The 24,999-nt window shown below is 46.3% G+C and overlaps 1 protein-coding gene across 1 annotated transcript in view; it reads left to right on the top strand.

Moving 5' to 3' along the window:
* RABEP2 (rabaptin, RAB GTPase binding effector protein 2) overlaps nt 1-24,385 on the top strand; it is a 703,205-nt gene extending 678,820 nt beyond the window's left edge. The window contains exon 13 of the mRNA XM_069243969.1: nt 23,603-24,385. Within this exon, the coding sequence (XP_069100070.1) occupies nt 23,603-23,710 (108 nt within the window). The 3' untranslated portion in view covers nt 23,711-24,385. The remainder of the gene's footprint in view (nt 1-23,602) is intronic.
* The last annotated feature ends 614 nt before the right edge of the window (nt 24,386-24,999 follow it).

The following is a 24,999-nucleotide window of genomic DNA, read 5'->3' as shown; positions in this document are numbered from 1 at the left end:
GGCCCCCTTCACCCAAAAACTCAGCAGTGTCTGCTTCCAGCTCCTCTGGTGTAGGTTCTGCACAGGGAGGGAATTCTTCTTCCTCAGAAGTTGAATCCACTGTAGAGGGAGGGATAGTAGGAAGTGGTTTGCTTCTACTAGCCCTAGCTTTAGGGAGCACTTGATCCATTGTTCCAGGATCCAAGCTTCCCTGTCCTTTTTGCTTTTTGGCCTGAGCCCTTGTCAAAGCAAAAATATGCCCTGGGATGCCCAGCATTGCTGCATGGGCCTCCAACTCCACATCTGACCAAGCTGATGTCTCCAAATCATTTCCTAGTAGACAGTCTACAGGTAAATCTGTGGCTACCACAACTTTCTTTGGACCAGTAACCCCCCCCCCCACTTGAGATTAACAACAGCCATGGGGTGGCTAAGTGTGTTGTTGTGAGCATCGGTTACTTGGTACTGGTGACCAAGTAGGTGTTGTTCAGGGTGGACCAGTTTCTCTATCACCATAGTCACACTGGCTCCAGTGTCCCTGTAGGCCTGAACCTCAACACCATTTATTAGGGGTAGCTGCTTGTACTTATCCATATTAAGGGGACAAGCAACTAAGGTGGCTAAATCAATAGCCCCCTCAGAGACTAACACAGCCTCTGTGGCCTCCCTAACAAGGCCAACCCCCATTAAGTTACCAATAGTGAGCCCAGCTACTCCCTTGGATTGGCTATTAGTAGGTTTGCTCCCACCACCACTGCTATTAGTAGGGACACTAGGGGTAGCAGTAGGGGTTGTAGTGGTAGGAGGCTTGGTGCTTTTCTTTGGACAACTGGGATCTGTTGTCCAATGGCCTTTTACTTTACATAAATAGCACCATGGTTTCTTTTCTTTGTTTTGATTAAAGGAGGATTTGGGCCCACCACCCCCACCAGAGTGTTTTTGTGGGCCTGATGAAGACTCATTTTTAGATTTGTCCCCACCCTTGTCAGAAGACTTACCATCCTTCTTTTTGTTGCCATCTTTGTCACCCCCTGTATGAACTTTTCTGTTCACCCTTGTTCTGACCCATTTGTCTGCCTTCTTTCCCAATTCTTGGGGAGAGGTCAGATCAGAGTCCACCAAGTACTGGTGCAACAAATCAGACACACAATTATTAAGAATGTGCTCTCTCAGGATCAAGTTATACAGGCTGTCATAATCAGTAACTTTACTGCCATGTAACCACCCCTCCAAGGCCTTCACTGAATGGTCAATGAAATCAACCCAGTCTTGTGAAGACTCCTTTTTGGTCTCTCTGAACTTTATCCTGTATTGTTCAGTGGTTAAGCCGTAACCATCCAGGAGTGCATTCTTAAGAACTGTAAAATTATTGGCATCACTTTCTTGCCCACTGCCTTTTAGGGACATCCTGTACAACACAGGCCCTCTCAAGTGCAGCAAACCAATTGTTAATGTCATCCCCCTCCTTATAAGGGGGAACTATCTTGTGCCGTTCCCGGAATCATGCTCTTTTGCAGGATGACTATGGGGAATACTGCTGCTGCCACCATGGGTTTCTAAACCCAGTTTCTGTCTCTCCTTCTCTACTTCTAAAGTCTGTCTATCCAAATCCATCTGTTGCTTCTTGAGCTTCAGTCTGGTTTGTTCCACTCTCAATCTATTGAGCTCCCTTTCTAACAATCTGTCATCAGGGTGGGTGGGAGGGACATGCCTTGAAACAGAAGTATGGTGAGAATGGACAGAAGGAGACCTGTCCCTTACAGAGGGCACCCTAACAGCTTGGCTAACAGAAACATCAGTACCACTGTGGTGTGAATAAATGCTTTTGCTATGATGTGAGACAACACTATTTGTATGGTGTGGCTCTTCATCATTACCAACTATGCTAGACTGTCTAGTAATGGGCAGGCTAGGAAGTTTCTTTCCTGAATCTTTTCCTGGGGGAGTCCCTGGATCAGATTGGGAACCATTAGCTACTTTTTCAACAGATGGGGCACTTCTAGCCTTATCCTGTTCTCTAAGCATGTTAAGTAACAATTCCAAGGAAGGATTCTTCCCTACACTCAAACCTCTCTCTATGCAGAGACTCCTTGCTCCTTTCCAGCTAAGGTGATCATATGCAAGTTTGGACAGATCCACATTTTGGCCTGTGCCAGACATTTTTAGAGAGAGTTAAAGTGATAGCAAAAGATAAAAAGTTTGTCAGAGCTTTTAGAAAGACAGAGAAAAAAAACTTTTACAACTTTTTAGAACTTTTTAGAAAGTTAGAAGTACTTTTCAGCACTTAGAAAAGAGTGAAAAGAGGAAATGCAAAACGTTTTGGCTATGTGTATATACACTGACCTTGTTTTGTATATTTTTCTCTTATGAAAAGTACAATGACAAGAGTGGTAAGTAGTCTCAAAGCACTTATCCCACCACTGCACAACCAATGTAGGAAGCTGGACTGGCTTGTAGTGAGTACCAAGGGGTACTTGCACCTTGCACCAGGCCCAGTTATCCCTTATTACTGTATAGGGTGTCTAGCAGCTTAGGCTGATAGATAATGGTAGCTTAGCAGAGCAGCTTAGGCTGAACTAGGAGACGTGTGAAGCTACTACAGTACCACTTAGTGTCATATGCACAATATCATAAGAAAACACAATACACAGTTATACTAAAAATAAAGGTACTTTATTTTTATGACAATATGCCAAAGTATCTTAGAGTGTACCCTCAGTGAGAGGATAGGAAATATACACAAGATATATATACACAATAGCAAAAATATGCAGTATAGTCTTAGAAAACAGTGCAAACAATGTATAGTTACAATAGGATGCAATGGGGAAACATAGGGATAGGGGCAACACAAACCATATACTCCAAAAGTGGAATGCGAACCACGAATGGACCCCAAAACTATGTGACCTTGTAGAGGGTCGCTGGGACTATTAGAAAATAGTGAGAGTTAGAAAAATAACCCTCCCCAAGACCCTGAAAAGTGAGTGCAAAGTGCACTAAAGTTCCCCTAAGGACAAAGAAGTCGTGTTAGAGGAATAATGCAGGAAAGACACAACCCAACAATGCAACAACGATGGATTTCCAATCTTGGGTACCTGTGGAACAAGGGGACCAAGTCCAAAAGTCACAAGCAAGTCGGAGATGGGCAGATGCCCAGGAAATGCCAGTTGTGGATGCAAAGAAGCTTCTACTGGACAGAAGAAGCTGAGGTTTCTGCAGGAACGCAAAGGGCTAGAGACTTCCCCTTTGGAGGACGGATCCCTCTCGCCTTGTAGAGTCGTGCAGAAGTGTTTTCCCGCCGAAAGAACGCCAACAAGCCTTGCTAGCTGCAAATCGTGCGGTTAGCGTTTTTGGACGCTGCTGTGGCCCAGGAGGGACCAGGAGGTCGCAAATTGGACCAGGAGGTAGAGAGGACGTCGCGCAACACAAGGAGCCCTCTCAGCAGCAGGTAGCACCCGGAGAAGTGCCAGAAACAGGCACTACGAGGATGCGTGAAACGGTGCTCACCCGAAGTTACACAAAGGAGTCCCACGTCGCCGGAGAACAACTTAGGAAGTCGTGCAATGCAGGTTAGAGTGCCGTGGACCCAGGCTGGACTGTGCACAAAGGATTTCCGCCGGAAGTGCACGGAGGCCGGAGCAGCTGCAAAAGTCGCGGTTCCCAGCAATGCAGTCTAGCGAGGTGAGGCAAGGACTTACCTCCACCAAACTTGGACTGAAGAGTCACTGGACTGTGGGGGTCACTTGGACAGAGTTGCTGGATTCGAGGGACCTCGCTCGTCATGCTGAGAGGAGACCCAAGGGACCGGTAATGCAGCTTTTTGGTGCCTGCGGTTGCAGGGGGAAGATTCCGTCGACCCACGGGAGATTTCTTCGGAGCTTCTAGTGCAGAGAGGAGGCAGACTACCCCCACAGCATGCACCACCAGGAAAACAGTCGAGAAGGCAGCAGGATCAGGGTTACAGAGTTGCAGTAGTCGTCTTTGCTACTATGTTGCAGTTTTGCAGGCTTCCAGCGCGGTCAGCAGTCGATTCCTTGGCAGAAGGTGAAGAGAGAGATGCAGAGGAACTCGGATGAGCTCTTGCATTCGTTATCTAAAGTTACCCCAGAGACAGAGACCCTAAATAGCCAGAAAAGAGGGTTTGGCTACTTAGGAGAGAGGATAGGCTACTAACACCTGAAGGAGCCTATCAGAAGGAGTCTCCGACGTCACCTGGTGGCACTGGCCACTCAGAGCAGTCCAGTGTGCCAGCAGCACCTCTGTTTCCAAGATGGCAGAGGTCTGGAGCACACTGGAGGAGCTCTGGACACCTCCCAGGGGAGGTGCAGGTCAGGGGAGTGGTCACTCCCCTTTCCTTTGTCCAGTTTCGCGCCAGAGCAGGGCTAAGGGGTCCCCTGAACCGGTGTAGACTGGCTTATGCAGAATTGGGCACATCTGTGCCCAAGAAAGCATTTCCAGAGGCTGGGGGAGGCTACTCCTCCCCTGCCTTCACACCATTTTCCAAAGGGAGAGGGTGTAACACCCTCTCTCAGAGGAAGTCCTTTGTTCTGCCATCCTGGGCCAGGCCTGGCTGGACCCCAGGAGGGCAGCTGCCTGTCTGAGGGGTTGGCAGCAGCAGCAGCTGCAGTGAAACCCCAGGAAGGGCAGTTTGGCAGTATCAGGGTCTGTGCTACAGACCACTGGGATCATGGGATTGTGCCAACTATGCCAGGATGGTATAGAGGGGGCAATTCCATGATCATAGACATGTTACATGGCCATATTCGGAGTTACCATTGTGAAGCTACATATAGGTAGTGACCTATATGTAGTGCACGCGTGTAATGGTGTCCCCGCACTCACAAAGTCCGGGGAATTGGCCCTGAACAATGTGGGGGCACCTTGGCTAGTGCCAGGGTGCCCTCACACTAAGTAACTTTGCACCTAACCTTTACCAGGTAAAGGTTAGACATATAGGTGACTTATAAGTTACTTAAGTGCAGTGTAAAATGGCTGTGAAATAACGTGGACGTTATTTCACTCAGGCTGCAGTGGCAGTCCTGTGTAAGAATTGTCAGAGCTCCCTATGGGTGGCAAAAGAAATGCTGCAGCCCATAGGGATCTCCTGGAACCCCAATACCCTGGGTACCTCAGTACCATATACTAGGGAATTATAAGGGTGTTCCAGTAAGCCAATGTAAATTGGTAACATTGGTCACTAGCCTGTTAGTGACAATTTGGAAAGAAATGAGAGAGTATAACCACTGAGGTTCTGATTAGCAGAGCCTCAGTGAGACAGTTAGTCACTACACAGGTAACACATTCAGGCACCCTTATGAGCACTGGGGCCCTGGGTTACCAGGGTCCCAGTGACACATACAAGTAAAACAACATATATACAGTGAAAAATGGGGGTAACATGCCAGGCAAGATGGTACTTTCCTACAATAGTGGACTATGTACTTGGCCTAAGATCCAGAATGGCGGAGTACATGAAAAAGGCCAGTAAAAACCTTCAGGCCAGCCAAGAGCTCCAAAAGCAATGGCATGACCAGAAGGCTGTTCTGATTCAGTACCAACCAGGACAGAAGGTATGGGTATTGGAGCCTATGGCCCCAAGAGCACTCCAAGACAAATGGAGTGGACCCTATCTCATTGTTGAAAAGAAGGGCGAGGTCACCTACTTGGTTGACCTGGGCACTGCCAGGAGTCCCCTTAGGGTGCTCCATGTCAATCGCCTAAAACCCTACCATGACAAGGCTGATCTCACCCTTCTCATGGCAACAGATGAAGGACAGGAAGAACAGAGTGACCCTCTCCCTGATCTCTTCTCTTCCACGGAAGAGGATGCTCTAGTGGAAGGTGTAGTTTTAGCAGACTGTCTTACTGCTGAGCAGAAAGACAACTGCATAAATCTCCTAGGTCAGTTTTCTGAACTCTTTTCAACTGTCCCAGGCACCACATCTTGGTGTGAACACACAATTGATACTGGAGACAGCATGCCTGTCAAAAGTAAAATCTATAGGCAGCCTGACCATGTCAGGGACTGCATAAAGCAAGAAGTTCAGAAAATGCTTGACTGAGGAGTGGTTGAACATTCTGAAAGCCCATGGGCCTCTTCTGTCGTGCTTGTACCAAAACCTCACTCAAAAGATGCAAAAAGGGAGATGAGGTTTTGTGTAGATTACAGAGGTCTCAACCAGGTAACAAAAACTGATGCTCACCCTATACCCAGGGCAGGTGAGCTCATAGATACACTGGCATCTGCCAAGTATCTAAGCACCTTTGATTTGACTGCAGGGTATTGGCAGATCAAGTTATCAGAGGATGTTAAAGCAAAAACTGTATTTTCGACTATTGGAGGGCACTACCAATTCACAGTAATGCCCTTTGGTTTGAAAAATGCACCTGCCACTTTTCAGAGGTTGGTGAATACAGTCCTACAAGGGTTGGAGGCTTTTAGTGCAGCATATCTGGACAATATAGCTGTCTTTAGCTCCACCTGGGATGATCACCTGGTCCACCTGTGGAAAGTTTTGGAGGCCCTGCAAAAGGCAGGCCTCACTATCAAGGCTTCAAAGTGCCAGATAGGGCAGGGGAAAGTGGTTTATCTGGGACACCTGGTAGGTAGAGAACAGATTGCACCACTTCAGGGGAAAATCCAGACAATCATGGATTGGATTGCCCTTACAACACAGACCCAGGTGAGAGCCTTCCTAGGCCTCACTGGGTATTACAGGAGATTCATTAAAAACTATGGCTCCATTGCAGCCCCACTTAATGATCTCACTTCCAAGAAGATGCCTAAAAAGGTATTGTGGAGAGCTTGCTGTCAGAAAGCTTTTGAGGAGCTCAAACAGGCCATGTTCACTGCACCTGTCCTAAAAAGCCCATGTTACTCCAAGAAATTCATTGTTCAAACTGATGCATCTGACTTAGGGGTAGGGGCAGTCTTATCACAACTCAATTCTGAGGGCCAGGATCAACCAGTTGCTTTTATCAGCAGAAGGTTGACCCCTAGAGAAAAGCGTTGATCTGCCATAGAGAGGGAGGCCTTTGCTGTGGTCTGGGCACTATAAAGAAGTTGAGGCCATACCTGTTTGGCACTCACTTCATTGTTCAGACAGACCACAAACCTCTCCTTTGGCTAAAACAAATGAAAGGTGAAAACCCTAAATTGTTGAGGTGGTCCATATCTCTACAGGGAATGGACTATACAGTGGACTATAGACCTGGGAGTACCCACTCCAATGCAGATGGACTCTCCAGATATTTCCACTTAGACAATGAGGACTCATCAAGTCATGGCCAGTCTTATTGTCCTTCGTTTGGGGGGGGGGGGTTGTGTAGGAAAGTACCATCTTGCCTGGCATGTTACCCCCATATTTCACTGTATATATGTTGTTTTACTGTATGTGTCACTGGGACCCTGCCAGCCAGGGCCCCAGTGCTCATAAGTGTGCCCTGTATGTGTTCCCTGTGTGATGACTAACTGTCTCACTGAGGGTCTGCTAACTAGAACCTCAGTGGTTATGCTCTCTCTGCTTTCCAAATTGTCACTAACAGGCTAGTGACCAATTTCACCAATTCACATTGGCATACTGGAACACCCTTATAATTCCCTAGTATATGGTACTGAGGTACCCAGGGTATTGGGGTTCCAGGAGATCCCTATGGGCTGCAGCATTTCTTTTGCCACCCATAGGGAGCTCTGACAATTCTTACACAGGCCTGCCACCGCAGCCTGAGTGAAATAACATCCACGTTATTTCACAGCCATTTACCACTGCACTTAAGTAACTTATAAGTCACCCATATGTCTAACCTTCCCCTGGTGGAGGTTGGGTCCAATGTTACTTAGTGTGTGGGCTCCCTGGCACTAGCCAAGGTGCCCCGACATCGTTCAGGGCAAATTCCCCGGACTTTGTGAGTGCGGGGACACCATTTCACGCGTGCACTATACATAGGTCACTACCTATGTATAGCGTCACAATGGTAACTCCGAACATGGCCATATAACATGTCTAAGATCATGGAATTGTCACCCCAATGCCATTCTGGCATTGGGAAGACAATTCCATTATCCCTACGGGTCTCTAGCACAGAACCCGGGTACTGCCAAACTGCCTTTCCCGGGGTTTCACTGCAGCTGCTGCCAACCCCTCAGACAGGTTTCTGCCCTCCTGGGGTCCAGCCAGGCCTGGCCCATGAAGGCAGAACAAAGGACTTCCTCAGAGAGAGGGTGTTACACCCTCTCCCTTTGGAAATAGGTGTCAGGGCTGGGGAGGAGTAGCCTCCCCCAGCCTCTGGAAATGGTTTCATGGGCACAGATGCTGCCCATCTCTGCATAAGCCATTCTACATCGGTTCAGGGATCCCTCCAGCCCTGCTCTGGCACGAAACAGGACAAAGGAAAGGGGAGTAACCACTCCCCTGACCTGCACCTCCCAGGGGAGGTGCCCAAAGCTCCTCCAGCATGCCCCAGACCTCTGCCATCTTGGATTCAGAGGTGTGCTGGCACACTGGACTGCTCTGAGTGGCCAGGGCCAGCAGGTGACGTCAGAGACTCCTTCTGATAGGCTCTTACCTGTCTTACTAGCCTATCCTCCTTCCTAGGTAGCCAAACCTCCTTTTCTGGCTATTTAGGGTCTCTGTGTTGGGTAATTATTCAGATACCAAATGCAAGAGCTCACCAGAGTTCATCTGCATCTCCCTCTTCACCTTCTGCCAAAGGATCGACCACTGACTGTTCAGGACGCCTGTAAAACCGCAACAAAGTAGCAAAGACGACTACTGCAACCTTGTATCACTTCATCCTGCTGGCTTTCTCGCCTGTTTCCTGGTGGTGCATGCTCTGGGGGTAGCCTGCCTCCTTCTTGCACCAGGAGCTCTGAAGAAATCTCCCGTGCGTCGACCCAATCTTCCCCCTGCAACTGCAGGCAACAAAAGACTGCAACATCGGTCCTCTGGGTCCCCTCTCAGCACGACGAGCGTGGTCCCTGAAACTCAGCAACTCTGTCCAAGTGACTCCCACAGTCCAGTGACTCTTCAGTCCAAGTTTGGTGGAGGTAAGTCCTTGCCTCCCCACGCTAGACTGCATTGCTGGGTACCGTGTGATTTGCAGCTGCTCCGGCTCCTGTGCACTCTTCCAGGATTTCCTTCATGCGCAGCCAAGCCTGCGTCCCCGACACTCTAACCTGCAGTGCACACCTTCTGAGTTGTCCTCCGGCGTCGTGGGACTCCCTTTTCTGACTTTGGGTGGACTCCGGTTCACTCCTCTTCTAAGTGCCTGTTCCGGTACTTATGCGGGTGCTGCCTGCTTCTGTGAGGGCTCCCTGACTTGCTGGGCACACCCTCTGTCTCCTCATCCAAGTGGTGACATCCTGGTCCCTCCTGGGCCACAGCAGTATCCAAAATCCCTAACCGCGACCCTTGCAGCTAGCAAGGCTTGTTTGCAGTCTTTCTGCGTGGGAACACCTCTGCAAGCTTCTTCGCGTCGTGGGACATCCATCCTCCAAAGGGGAAGTTCCTAGTCCTCTTCGTTTTTGCAAAACACCAAGCTTCTCCCATCCAGTGGCAGCTTCCTTGCACCCTCAGCTGGCATTTCCTGGGCATCTGCCCACTCTCGACACTGTCGTGACTCTTGGACTTGGTCCCCTTCTCTTACAGGTACTCAGGTCCGGAAATCCACTGTTGTTGCATTGCTGGTGTTGGTTTTCCTTGCAGAATCCCCCTATCACGACTTCTGTGCTCTCTGGGGGTTGTAGGTGCACTTTACACCTACCTTACAGGGTCTTGGGGTGGGCTATTTTTCTAACCCTCACTGTTTTCTTTCAGTCCCAGCAACCCTCTACGAGCTCACATAGGTTTGGGGTCCATTCGTGGTTCGCATTCCACTTTTGGAGTATATGGTTTGTGTTGCCCCTATACCTATGTGCTGCTATTGCAATCTATTGTAACTTTACACTGCTTGCATTACTTCCTTTTGCTATTACTGCATATTTTTGGTATTGTGTACATATATCTTGTGTATATTTCACACAAAGTCCGTGGAATTTGCCCTGAACGATGTGGGGGCACCTTGGCTAGTGCCAGGGTGCCCACACACAAAGTAACTTTGCACCCAACCTTCACCAGGTGAAGGTTAGACATATAGGTGACTTATAAGTTACTGAAGTGAAGTGGTAAATGGCTGTGAAATAACGTGGACGTTATTTCACTCAGGCTGCACTGGCAGGCCTGTGTAAGAATTGTCAGATCTCCCTATGGGTGGCAAAAGAAATGCTGCAGCCCACAGGGATCTCCTGGAACCCCAATACCCTGGGTACCTCAGTACCATATACTAGGGAATTATAAGGGTGTTCCAGTATGCCAATGTGAATTGGTGAAATTGGTCACTAGCCTGTTAGTGACATTTTAGAAAGCAGAGAGAGCATAACCACTGAGGTTCTGATTAGCAGAGCCTCAGTGAGACAGTTAGTCATCAAACAGGGAACACATACAGGGCACACTTATGAGCACTGGGGCCCTGGCTGGCAGGGGCCCTGTGACACATACACTAAAACAACATATATACAGTGAAATGTGGCGGTAACATGCCAGGCAAGATGGTACTTTCCTACACAACCCCCTCAAACGAAGGACAATAAGACTAGCCATGACCTGATGAGACTTCATTGTCTAAGTGGAAATATCTGGAGAGTACATCTGCATTGGAGTGGGTACTCCCAGATCTATGTTCCACTGTATAGTCCATTCCCTGTAGAGATATGGACCACCTCAACAATTTAGGGTTTTCACCTTTCATTTGTTTTAGCCAAAGTAGAGGTTTGTGGTCTGTCTGAACAATGAAGTGAGTGCCAAACAGGTATGGCCTCAACTTCTTCAGTGCCCAGACCACAGCAAAGGCCTCCCTCTCTGTGGCAGACCAACACTTTTCTCTAGTGGTCAACCTCCTGCTGATAAAAGCAACAGGTTGATCCTGGCCCTCAGAATTGAGTTGTGATAAGACTGCCCCTTCCCCTAATTCAGGTGCATCAGTTTGAACAATTAATTTCTTGGAGTAACATGGGCTTTATAGGACAGGTGCAGTGCACATGGCCTGTTGGAGCTCCTCAAAAGCTTTCTGACTGCTAGCTGTCCACAATACCTTTTTAGGCATCTTCTTGGAAGTGAGATCATTAAGTGGGGCTGCAATAAAGCCATAGTTTTTAATGAATCTCCTGTAATACCCAGTGAGGCATAAGAAGGCTCTCACCTGGGTCTGAGTTGTAGGGGGAGCCCAATCCATGATTGTTTGGCTTTTCCCCTGAAGTGGTGCAATCTGTTCTCCACCTACCAGGTGTCCCAGATAAACCACTTTCCCCTGCCCTATCTGGCACTTTGAAGCCTTGATAGTGAGGCCTGCCTTCTGCAGGGCCTCCAAAACTTTCCACAGGTGGACCAGGTGATCATCCCAGGTGGAGCTAAAGACAGCTATATCGTCCAGATATGCTGCACTAAAAGCCTCCAACCCTTGCAGGACTGTATTCACCAACCTCTGAAAAGTGGCAGGTGCATTTTTGAAACCAAAGGGCATGATTGTGAATTGGTAGTGCCCTCCAATAGTTGAAAATGCAGTTTTTGCTTTAACATCCTCTGATAACTTGATCTGCCAATACCCTGCAGTCAAATCGAAGGTGCTTAGATACTTGGCAGATGCCAGTGTATCTATTAGTTCATCTGCCCTGGGTATAGGGTGAGCATCAGTTTTTGTTACCTGGTTGAGACCTCTGTAATCTACAAAAAAAACTCATCTTTCTTTTCCCATCTTTTGAGTGAGGCTTTGGTACAAGCACCACTGGAGAGGCCCATGGGCTTTCAGAATGTTCAACCACTCCTAGTTCAAGCATTTTCTGAACTTCTTGTTTTATGCAGTCTCTGACATGGGCAGGCTGCCTGTAGATTTTACTTTTGACAGGCATGCTGTCTCCAGTATCTATTGTGTGCTCACACCAAGATGTGGTGCCTGGCACAGTTGAAAAGAGTTCAGAAAACTGACCTAGGAGATTTATGCAGTTGTCTTTCTGCTCAGCAGTAAGAAAGTCTGCCAAAACTACACCTTCCACTAGAGCATCCTCTTCTGTGCAAGAGAAGAGATCAGGGAGAGGGTCACTCTCTTCTTCCTGTCCTTCATCTGTTGCCATGAGCAGGGTGAGATCAGCCCTGTCATAGTAGGGTTTTAGGCGATTGACATGGAGCACCCTAAGGGGACTCCTGGCAGTGCCCAGGTCAACCAAGTAGGTGACCTCGCCCTTCTTTTCAACAATGAGATGGGGTCCACTCCATTTGTCTTGGAGTGCTCTTGGGGCCACAGGCTCCAATACCCACACCTTCTGTCCTGGTTGGTACTGAATCAGAACAGCCTTCTGGTCATGCCATTGCTTTTGGAGCTCTTGGCTGGCCTGAAGGTTTTTACTGGCCTTTTTCATGTACTCCGCCATTCTGGATCTTAGGCCAAGTACATAGTCCACTATATCTTGCTTAGGAGCTTTTAAAGGTTGTTCCCAATCCTCCTTTACAAGTGTTAGAGGACCTCTTACAGGGTGCCCAAATAGGAGTTCAAAGGGGTTGAAGCCCACTCCCTTGTGGGGTACCTCCCTGTAAGCAAAAAGGAGGCAAGGTAACAGGACATCTCATCTCCTCCTGCGTTTTTCAGGGAGTCCCATTATCATTCTTTTGAGAGTTGTATTAAACCTCTCTACCAGTCCATTTGTTTGTGGATGATAAGGTGTGGTGAATTTGTATGTTACACCACATTCCTTCAACATGGCCTTCAAGTATGCAGACATAAAGTTGCTACCCCTGTCTGATACAACCTCTTTTGGGAAACCCACCCTGGAAAAGATTCCCAGGAGGGCTTTTGCCACTGCAGGTGCTGTAGTGGTCCTTAGAGGAATTGCTTCAGGATATCCTGTGGCATGGTCCACTACCACCAAGATAAACCTATTGCCTGAAGCAGTAGGAGGGTCAAGGGGGCCAACTATGTCAACCCCTACCCTTTCAAAGGGAACCCCAACCACAGGCAGTGGAATAAGGGGAGCCTTTGGAGTGCCACCAATCTTGCCACTGGCTTAGCAGGTCACGCAAGTTTACAAAAGTCTTTTGTGTCCTCTGACATCCTAGGCCAGTGAAACAGGGGGACAATCCTTTCCCATGTTTTAATCTGGCCCAAATGCCCAGCCAAGGGAATTTCATGTGCCAGAGTTAGGAGGAACTCTCTGTACTGCAGGGGAATGACCAATCTCCTGGCTGCTCCAGGTTTTGGGTCCCTTGCCTCTGTATACAAGAGGTTGTCCTCCCAGTAAACTCTATGTGAGTCACTGACATCCCCATTTTGCTGCTTCACAGCTTGCTGTCTGAGACCCTCTAATGTGGGACAGGATTGCTGTGCCACACTCAGGTATTCCCTGGCAGGCCCCCCAAAAGCGCAGTAGTGTCTGCTGCTAGCTCCTCTGGTGAAGGTTCTGCGCAGGGAGGAAATTCTTCTTCCTCAGAAGTTGAATCATCTGTAGAGGGAGGGATAGTGGGTAGGGATTTACCCTTGCTACCCCTAGCTTTAGGGAGCACTTGGTCCATTGTTCCAGGATCCAAGTCACCCTGTCCTTTTTGCTTTTTGGCCTGAGCCCTTGTCAAAGCAAAAATATGCCCAGGAATGCCCAGAATTGCTGCATGAGCCTCCAACTCCACTTCTGCCCAAGCTGATGTCTCTAAATCATTTCCTAGTAGACAGTCTACAGGTAAATCTGAGGCAACCACAACTTTCTTTGGACCAGTAACCCCCCCCAGTTGAGATTCACAACAGCCATGGGGTGGCTAAGAGTGTTGTTATGAGTGTCTGTCACTTGGTACTGTTGACTAAGTAGGTGTTGTTCAGGGTGTACCAGTTTCTCTATTACCATGGTAACACTGGCACCTGTGTCCCTGTAGGCCTGAACCTCAACACGATTGACAAGGGGAAGTTGCTTGTACTTTTCCATATTAAGGGGACAAGCAACCAAGGTGGCCAAATCAATGGCACCTTCAGAGATTAACACAGCCTCTGTGGTCTCCCTAACAAGACCAACCCCAACTAAGTTACCAAAAGTGAGCCCAGCTACTCCCTTGGATTGGCTATTAGTAGGTTTGCTCCCACCACCACTGCTACTACTAGGGGCACTAGAGATTGCAGTAGGGGTTGTGGTAGTGGGAGGTTTGGTGTTTTTCTTTGGACAACTGGCATCAGTTGTCCAATGACCTTTTACTTTACATAAATAACACCAAAGCTTTTTTACTTAATTGGAAGAGGATTTGGACCCACCACCCCCACCAGAGTGTTTTTGTGGGCCTGATGAAGACTCTTTTTTAGATTTGTCCCCACCCTTGTCAGAAGACTTACCATCCTTCTTCTTGCCATCCTTGTCACCCCCTGTATGAACTTTTCTGTTCACTCTTGTTCTGACCCATTTGTCTGCCTTCTTTCCCAATTCTTGGGGAGAGGTCAGATCTGAGTCCACTTGATATTGGTGTAACAAGTCAGACACACAGTTATTAAGAATATGCTCTCTCAGAATAAAATTATACAGGCTCTCATAGTCAGAAACTTTACTGCTGTGTAACTACCCCTCCAAGGCCTTCACTGAACAGTCAACAAAGTCTATCCAGTCTTGTGAGGACTCTTTTCTGGTGTCTCCGAACGTAATCCTGTATTGTTCAGTGGTTAAGCCAAATCCATCCAAGAGTGCATCCTTCAAAACTGCAAAATTATTGGCATCACTTTCTCTGACAGTAAGGAGCCTATCCCTACCCTTTCCATTGAAAGATAGCCATAGGATAGCAGCCCACTGCCTTTGAGGGACCCCCTGTACCATACAGGCCCTCTCAAGTGCAGCAAACCACTTGTTAATGTTATCACCCTCCTTGTAAGGGGGAATTATCTTGTGCAGATTCCTGGAATCATGCTCTCTCACAGGATTACTATCAGGAATACTGCTGCTCCCACCATGGGGTCCAAACCCCAACCTCTGTCTCTCCTTCTCCAGATCTAGGGAGTCCCTGTCTAGAGCCATCTGTTGCTGTTTAAGCTTCAGTCTGGTCTCTTCCACTCTCAACTTATTGAGTTCCCTTTCTAACAATTTGTTTTGAGGGTGGGTGGGTTGGGAATGCTTGGATACCGAAGAAATATTGGATTCAACAGAGGGAGGCCTGCCTCTAACAGCTTGCACTCTAACAACCTGGCCTTCAAGAACAAAAACATCCCTACTATGATGGGAGCTTCTATTACTACCAGCAATGCTAGGTGGTCTCCTAAGGGGCAGATTAGGAAGAGAACCCTGTACCACTCCCTCAAGGGCTTCCCCTGAGTCAGAGTGTGAGCTATCTATTAACTATTCAGATAAGCTGCCACTCTGGGCCTTATCATTCTCAATAAGCATGTTAGACAGAAATTCTCTAGAAGGGTTCTTTCCTACCACTAAACCTCTGTCAATGCAGAGACTCCTTAGGCTCTTAAAGTTAAGATTGTCATATGTTGTATTGACCATTTTAAGAGAAGTTCCTACATCAGACATGATAGAAGAAGGTTTAGGGACAGAGAGAAGAGAGAAAAAGTTTCAGGACTTTTTAAAGAACAGAAAAAAAACTTTTTGAAAGTTTTTGAAAGTTTTAGGAGTACTTTTCAGCACTTAGCAGAAAGTGTAAGAGAAGAAAAGCAAAACTTTTTGGTTAGGTGTACATACACTGAACTTGTTTTGTATATTATTCTCTTATGAAAAGTACAAAATGACAAAGTGGTAAGCAATTACAAGTACTTATCCCACCGCTGCACAACCAATGTAGGAGGCTGGTCTGGCTTCTAGTGGGTACCAAGGGGTACTTACACTCTGTACCAGGTCCAGTTATCCCTTATTAGTGTAGAAGAGGTGTTTCTAGCAGCGTAGGCTGATAGAAGGTAGCTATAGCAGAGCAGCTTAGGCTGAACTAGGAGACATGCAAAGCTCCTACTATACCACTGGTGTCATATGCACAATATCATAAGAAAACACAATACACAGATATAATAAAAATAAAGGTACTTTATTTTTATGACAATATGCCAAAAGTATCTCAGTGAGTACCCTCAGTATGAGGATGCCAAATATACACAAGATATAGGTACACAATACCAAAAATATGCAGTAATAGCAAACAGAAGTAATGCAAGTAGTGTAAAGTTACAGTAGATTGCAATAGGAGCACATAAGTATAGGGGCAACACAAACCATATACTCCAAAAGTGGAATGCGAACCACGAATGGACCCTAAACCTATGTGAGCTTGTATAGGGTAGCTGGGACTGTAAGAAAACAGTGAGGGTTAGAAAAATAGCCCACTCCAAGACCCTGTAAGGTAGGTGTAAGTGCACCTACAACCCCCAGAGAGCACAGAAGTAGTGGCATGTTACCCCCATATTTCACTGTGTATAGGTTGTTTTTAGTCTATGTGTCACTGGGATCCTGCCAGGCAGGGCCACAGTGCTCATAAGTATGTGCCATGTATGTGTTCCCTGTGTGATGCCTAACTGTCTCACTGAGGCTCTTCTAACCAGAATCTCAGTGGTTATGCTCTCTCTGCTTTCCAAATTTGTCACTAACAGGCTAGTGACTAAATTTACCAATTCACATTGGCATACTGGTACACCCATATAATTCCCTAGTATATGGTACTGAGGTACCCAGGGCATTGGGGTTCCAGGAGATCCCTATGGACTGCAGCATTTCTTTTGCCACCCATAGGGAGCTCTGACAATTCTTACACAGGCCTGCCAGTGCAGCCTGAGTGAAATAACGTCCATGTTATTTCACAGCCATTTACCACTGCACTTAAGTAACTTATAAGTCACCTATATGTCTAACCTTCACCTAGTGAAGGTTGGGTGCAAAGTTACTTAGTGTTTGGGCACCCTGGAACTAGCCAAGGTGCCCCCACATCGTTCAGTTCAAATTTCCCGGACATTGTGAGTGCGGGGACACCATTACACGCGTGCAGTGTACATAGGTCACTACCTATGTACAGCGTCACAATGGTAACACCGAACATGGCCATGTAACATGTCTAAGATCATGGAATTGGCCCCCCAATGCCATTCTGGCATTGGGGGGACAATTCCATGAACCCCTGGGTCTCTAGCACAGAAGTCGGGTACTGCCAAACTGCTTTTCCGGGGTCTCCATTGCGGCTGCTGCCAACCCCTCAGACAGGTTTCTGCCCTCCTAGGGTCCAGCCAGGCCTGGCCCATGAAGGCAGAACAAAGGACTTCCTCAGAGAGAGGGTGTTACACCCTCTCCCTTTGGAAATAGGTGTGAAGGCTGGGGAGGAGTAGCCTCCCCCAGCCTTTGGAAATGCTTTGATGTGCACAGATGGTGCCCATCTCTGCATAAGCCAGTCTACACCGGTTATGGGATCCCCCAACCCTGCTCTGGCGCGAAACTGGACAAAGGAAAGGGGAGTGACCACTCCCCTGACCTGCACCTCCCAGGGGAGGTGCCCAGAGCTCCTCCATTGTGTCCCAGACCTCTGCCATCTTGGAAACAGAGGTGTCTGTGGCACACTGGACTGCTCTGAGTGGCCAGTGCCAGTAGGTGACGTCAGAGGCTCCTTCTGATAGGCTCTTACCTCTCTTGGTAGCCAATCCTCCTTCCTAGGTAGCCAAACCTCCTTTTCTGGCTATTTAGGGTCTCTGCTTTATGGATGTCACCAGATATGAATGCAAGAGCTCATCAGAGTTCCTCTGCATCTCCCTCTTCACCTTCTACCAAAGGATCGACCGCTGACTGCTCAGGACGCCTGCAAAACCGCAACAAAGTAGCAAGACGACTACTAGCAACCTTGTATCACCTCATCCTGCCGGCTTTCTCGACTGTTTCCAGGTGGTGCATGCTCTGGGGGTAGCCTGCCTCCTCTCTGCACCAGGAGCTCTGAAGAAATCTCACGTGGGTCGACGGAATCTTCCCCCTGCAACCACAGGCAACAAAAGACTGCATCACCGGTCCTCTGGGTCCCCTCTCAGCACGACGAGCGTAGTCCCTGGAACTCAGCAACTCTGTCCAAGTGACTCCCACAATCCAGTGACTCTTCAGTCCAAGTTTGGTGGAGGTAAGTCCTTGCCTCCCCACGCTAGACTGCATTGCTGGGTACCGCGTGATTTGCAGCTGCTCCGGCTCCTGTGCACTCTTCCAAGATTTCCTTTGTGCACAGCCAAGCCTGGGTCCCCGACACTCTAACCTGCAGTGCACAACCTTCTGAGTTGTCCTCCGGCGTCGTGGGACTCCCTTTTGTGACTTCGGGTGGACTCTGGTTCACTCTTCATCCAAGTGCCTGTTCAGGTACTTCTGCGGGTGCTGCCTGCTTCTGTGAGGGCTCCCTGACCTGCTGGTTTCCCCCCTCTGTCTCCTCATCCAAGTGGGGAAATCCTGGTCCCTCCTGGGCCACAGCAGCACCCAAAAACCCTAACATTGATCCCTGCAGCTAGCAAGGCTTGTTTGCGGTCTTTCTGCGTGGGAACACCTCTGCGTGGTTCATCGCGACCTGGGATATCCATCTTCCAAAGGGGAAGTTCCTAGTCCTCTTCTTTCTTGCAGAACTCCAAGCTTCTTCCAACAGGTGGCAGCTTCCTTGCACCCTCAGCTGGCATTTCCTGGGCTCCTGCCCACTCTCGACACTGTTGCGACTATTGGACTTGGTCCCCTTGTCTTACACGTACTCAGGTCCGGAAATCCACTGTTGTTGCATTGCTGGTGTTTGTTCTTCCTGCACAATCCCCCTATCACCACTTCTATGCTCTCTGGGGGTTGTAGGTGCACTTTCCACCTACCTTTCAGGGTCTTGGGGTGGGCTATTTTTCTAACCCTCACTGTTTTCTTACAGTCCCAGCGACCCTCTACAAGCTCACATAGGTTTGGGGTCCATTCGTGGTTCGCATTCCACTTTTGGAGTATATGGTTTGTGTTGCCCCTATACCTATGTGCTCCTAATGCAATCTATTGTAACTTTACACTGCTTGCATTACTTTTCTTGCTATTACCTGCATAATTTTGGTTTGTGTACATATATCTTGTGTAAATATCTTATGCTCATACTGAGGGTACTCACTGAGATACTTTTGGCATATTGTCATAAAAATAAAGTACCTTTATTTTTAGTACTTCTGTGTATTGTGTTTTCCTATGATATTGTGCATATGACACCAGTGGTATAGTAGGAGCTTTATATGTCTCCTAGTTCAGCCTTAGCTGCTTTGCCATAGCTACCTTCTATCAGCCTAAGCTGCTAGAAACACCTCTTCTACACTAATAAGGGATAACTGGACCTGGCACAAGGTGTAAGTAGCTCTGGTACCCATAACAAGCCAGGCCAGCCTCCTACATTGGTTGTGAGGCGGTGGGATAAGTACTTGTAACTACTTACCACTTTGTCATTGTGTACTTTTCATAAGAGAATAATATACAAAACAGTTCAGTGTATGTACACCTAACCAAAATGTTTTTGCTTTTCTCCTCTTAAACTTTTTACTAAGTTCTGAAAAGTACTCTAAAACCTCTAAAAGTTTCTAAAAAGTTAGAAAAAGGTTTTTTCTCTGTTCTTTAAAAAGTTCCGAAACTTTTTCTTCCTACTCACTGTCTCTAAACTCTTTACTATCATGTCTGATGTAGAGTCTGCTCTTAAAATGGTCAATACTACTTATGACAACTTGAATTACAATAGCCTAAGGAGTCTCTGCTTAGATAGAGGTTTAGTGATAGGAAAGAACCCGACGAAAGAGTTTCTATATAACATGCTTATTGTGAATGATGAGTCCCAAGCAGGCACTTCATATCAGAGGTTAATAGAAGGCTCCCATTCTGACTCAGGGGATCTCCTTGAGGGAGGTGGGGAGGGTTCTGTTCCAAATCTGTCCCTTAGCATAACACTTAATAATGTTGGTAGTAATGGAGGTTCCCATCATAGTAGGGGAGTCTTTATTCCTGGAGGCCATGTTATTAGGGTTCAGTCAGTTAGGGACAGATCTCCCTCTGTTGTTTCCAATTTATCTTCTGTGTCCAAGAATTCCCAACCCACCCACCCTGAAGACAACATGTTAGAAACGGAACTCAAAGTTGAGAGTGGAAGAGACCAGACTGAAGCTTAAACAGCAACAGTTGGCCCTAGATAGGGAATCCCTAGACCTGGAAAAGGAGAGACAGAGATTGGGGTTTGGACCCCATGGTGGCAGCAGCAGTATTCCTGATAGTAATAATGTTAGAGAGCATGATTCCAGGAATCTGCACAAGATAGTCCCCCCTTACAAGGAGGGGGATGACATCAACAAGTGGTTTGCTGCACTTGAGAGGGCCTGTATGGTACAGGGGGTCCCTCAAAGGCAGTGGGCTGCTATATTGTGTCTATCTTTCAATGGAAAAGGTAGGGATAGGCTCCTTACTGTTAGAGAAAGTGATGCTAACAATTTTGCAGTTTTGAAGGATGCACTCTTGGATGGATTTGGCTTAACCACTGAACAATTGTACTGCCATTTGTTAAAGTTTGTTTTGACCAATGACTTTGTGTTTCACCACTGCGCATATTAGTTGCTCAATGTTCACCAGTAGCACATTATATGTTTTGTTCAGTTGAGCCGCCTATTGGCTTTGACATGGCATTAGCCATTACTTTCTGTATCCAGTTGAGCCGCCTATTGGCTTTGACATTGCATTAGCCATTACATTCTGTATTCTGCCTATTGGCTTTGACATGCTGTATCCAGTCTAGCCGCCTATTGGCTTTGACATTGCATTCCTATTGGCTTTGACATGATGTATTCAGTTTAGCTGCCTATTGACTTTGACATGCTATTAGATATTCTGCCTATTGGCTTTGACATGATATCATATATTCAGCTTAGCTGCCTATGGGCTTTGACATGATATTATATATTGCATTTTATATTCAGCTCAGCTGCCTATTGGCTTTGACATGATATTATACATTGCATTTTATATCCAGCTTAGCTGCCTATGGGCTTTGACATGATATTAGACATTGCATTTTGTATTCAGCTCAGCTGCCTATTGGCTTTGACATGACACTAGACATTGCATTTGATATTTAGGTTAGCTGCCTATTGCCTTTAACGTGGAGTTAGATCTTGCAGTTGAGAATCCAAGCTGTATTTTTCCAAGCTGTGTTTTTGCACAAGAGAACCAAGATGTTTTTCTCACAGTAGACTAGACCTGATAAGAGAGGGTACATGGGTGTTGTTTTTCTTCGCTTGAGCTTGGGAACAGGAGTAGTCTTGGAGACTTGGCCAGTCTCCAAAAGGCTTGCTCAGTTTCCCAGGTCTGAGAGGAGGGGGCACACCTTTGTAACGAATGTAACAGGCTGCAGAGGGTCAGATTCGAATCTGCCGGACCTCGTGCTGGAGCTTGGCGCCAGCTGGCAGCAATCCCGTGTGGGTAGATGAATCTCTTTCTCGCGGCTGACAGGGGGTCATCAGCTTGCAGACCTTAGAAAGATGAAACTGTAAATAGTTTCCCACACGGTGAAGTATTTGTTTTGCTTTGCATTCAATATCTTATAAATATAACCTGCTGTGTATATTGCAAACTGATATATTTTGTTTGATTAACGCGGGCTTGAAAGCTACTAATTCGTCAACATAAAAAGTGTGGTTGGGGAAGAATTAACAACAATAAAAGTCTTCTTTGAACTCAGAAGTGCATTTCTGGTGTTTTATGTATGTGCTTAAAAACTAGATAAGAGGAAAGCACTACAATTGGTACCAGGAGTGGGGTCGATCATTAAGAGTTGATTAAGGGGTATTGACGAATTGGTAGATTTCTAAGTGCACACTTTAAAAGTGTAATTGTTTTTGTTGTTTGGAGAATTACAGAAATTTTTTTTTTGTTTGGAGAATCACAGTAGCACGGCAGACCATGTTTGAGAATGCATGTGTTGTTAAACTGCCCGATGGTGCTAAGAAAAACTGTGAATTGTTTTCTGTTTGGAGAATTACAGAAGCACAGCAGACCATGTTTGAAAATGCATGTGTAGCTAAAATGCCTGATAGTGTTTTGAGAAATAATTTCTGTTGTACATATGTAGAAAAAGGGTCTTTTGGAAGTAATGATGACAGAAAGGTCTGGATACCTTTATCTGCTTACAGAGAAATGCAGGAGAAATGTAGGCAGTTGGAACATGAAAATAGGAATTTACGTGAGCAAATTAGCCAGACTGAAAGTTATAAAAATGCTGTTGTAGAAGAATCTTTCTTGTCCCATTCCAGTAATGAGGGGGTTAAGACAGCTCCGAGCTGCACTGAGTTTTCGTGTGAGCCAGGGTTTTTGGCAGCCAAAGCGCATTCCTTAACTGATAACACGAAGAGAGCTCAGAATGTGATTTACGAGTTACCGTTGCAAAATGCACAAGTAAAACGAAAGATTTTAGCGAAAGAGACACCGAGTTTCATTAGCTTGTTTGATTTTTGGAAAAAGAATAGCTCTCATTTGAGTGAAATCCTAACACTTTTGTATATGGTCACTGTGAAAAATAATATGCAGCTGCGCGCTTGTGATTTGGCAAATGAAATAATGCAGACTTTAGGTTTCTGCGCAGTGCAAGAAGAAAAAACTGATGTACATGTAACTCAAGAACAAGGGAAGAAAATAGTGCCCCTAGCTAGAATCATACATTGGATCTGGTACTTGCAAGACAGGGCTAGAGTACCAGAGGTAAAAGAGTTACCAATGAAGTTGAATGCACCATTTGAATTCGTGTCCACTGAAGATAAAAAGCATGTTTGTTTTACTAATGATTCATTGACTGAAATGTTGTTTTCTGGCACCGTAGAAGGAATGGAGTTGTATAATGTGTGTCAGATTTTAAAGCAAGAGCTACGTGAGATGTGTCATTTTTACGCTGACTTTTGGTTTATTGCTAATGTTTTAGCACCTAACTGGTTCAATTACCTTGCAGATGTTAATGAGAAAAATTCAGAGAGAGAAGTGTACACCCAGAATTCTGCATTAGTGGGGATGGCTAAGTGGGTGCCCCAGAAATGTGAACAGCTGAGAGAAAAAGCCACTTACAGGTGGACAGAGATGAGAGAGATGCACATTCCCCTAGATTTGATAAAAACTGTGCAGCACGCACAAAAGCAATTTGTCATGCAAGCAGTCACAGAGCAGTTGGGGAGAGGAAAGTTACCAGGACAGAAATGGCAAATTGATCAGGTTTTAGGGAAAGTGATTGCTGCAAATTACTAAGGAAAAATCGAAATTATGCTGATACCTAGAAAATAATCTGATTTATTCATACAAATTGGAGACAGAATGGCCCAAATTGACAAAAGTGCAGTGAATGGAGGTTTGGTAAAGAATGAGTCTGCCCCAGCCCTTCTGACAGTGCAAGAAAAGGGAAGCTGTGGCGCAGCAGATAAAAACCTCAGTACTGATGTGTGGGCTGAAGCCCCAAGTGACCCTCCAGAACCTGCAGAAAATATAACAAAGGGCCCCAAAAACGTCCTGCTGATTATAAAACAGGGAAAGAAAGAGAATGGGTGCAGCTTAAATGAAAAATGTTATTTGCAAGAAAAGTCATACTTGTTTCTTTTGCAGATCCTACCACGTTTCGCCACTGTCCCTGAGTGTGCTGTGTGGTCCCCCTTCCGGTGTGTGCGTGTGGGGTCGGGGAAGGGACCGAACCCCCAACCTGAACCTGGCTGAGTAAAGTGCCAGCACCATGGATCCATTTTGCGCAAACTGCGCCTTCAGTTCAAGTTCAACTTGTTTGATTGCATTCTTCCACTGGAACTAAGCTGTGTTTTTTTTTGTTGTGTTTTTTCCCTTCTCGTATGGAACTCTGACTTTTGCTTACCTTCCAGCAAACCTTTCAGGTGGACCGTGCCCCTTTACATGGGTAGAACTCATGCTACATCAAATTGCTAACACTGTTGAATTAGAGACTCATTCAGAGTACAAATTGCTCAGTCTTTTCTGTGTAGATGTATCTGATGTGAAAGGTTATGAGATCAATGTGTTAATCCACTTCTATTGCTTTACAGGTATTGTTTTGATCATTCAAATCTGACTTGCTGATAATGTTCTTTTGTGCTGATGTTTTTTTTTTGTTTTGTTTGAAACAAGAGATATGTGAAACAAAAAATTCATTGGTCAAAGGGCGGAATGTACTGCCATTTGTTAAAGTTTGTTTTGACCAATGACTTTGTGTTTCACCACTGCGCATATTAGTTGCTCAATGTTCACCAGTAGCACATTATATGTTTTGTTCAGTTGAGCCGCCTATTGGCTTTGACATGGCATTAGCCATTACTTTCTGTATCCAGTTGAGCCGCCTATTGGCTTTGACATTGCATTAGCCATTACATTCTGTATTCTGCCTATTGGCTTTGGCATGCTGTATCCAGTCTAGCCGCCTATTGGCTTTGACATTGCATTCCTATTGGCTTTGACATGATGTATTCAGTTTAGCTGCCTATTGACTTTGACATGCTATTAGATATTCTGCCTATTGGCTTTGACATGATATCATATATTCAGCTTAGCTGCCTATGGGCTTTGACATGATATTATATATTGCATTTTATATTCAGCTCAGCTGCCTATTGGCTTTGACATGATATTATACATTGCATTTTATATCCAGCTTAGCTGCCTATGGGCTTTGACATGATATTAGACATTGCATTTTGTATTCAGCTCAGCTGCCTATTGGCTTTGACATGACACTAGACATTGCATTTGATATTTAGGTTAGCTGCCTATTGCCTTTAACGTGGAGTTAGATCTTGCAGTTGAGAATCCGAGCTGTATTTTTCCAAGCTGTGTTTTTGCACAAGAGAACCAAGATGTTTTTCTCACAGTAGACTAGACCTGATAAGAGAGGGTACATGGGTGTTGTTTTTCTTCGCTTGAGCTTGGGAACAGGAGTAGTCTTGGAGACTTGGCCAGTCTCCAAAAGGCTTGCTCAGTTTCCCAGGTCTGAGAGGAGGGGG

This window comes from Pleurodeles waltl, chromosome 7 (assembly GCF_031143425.1).
Source record: "Pleurodeles waltl isolate 20211129_DDA chromosome 7, aPleWal1.hap1.20221129, whole genome shotgun sequence".
Lineage (NCBI taxonomy): Eukaryota > Metazoa > Chordata > Amphibia > Caudata > Salamandridae > Pleurodeles > Pleurodeles waltl.
Note: the sequence above shows the minus strand (reverse complement) of the source record. Positions and strands in the feature narration are given on the sequence as shown.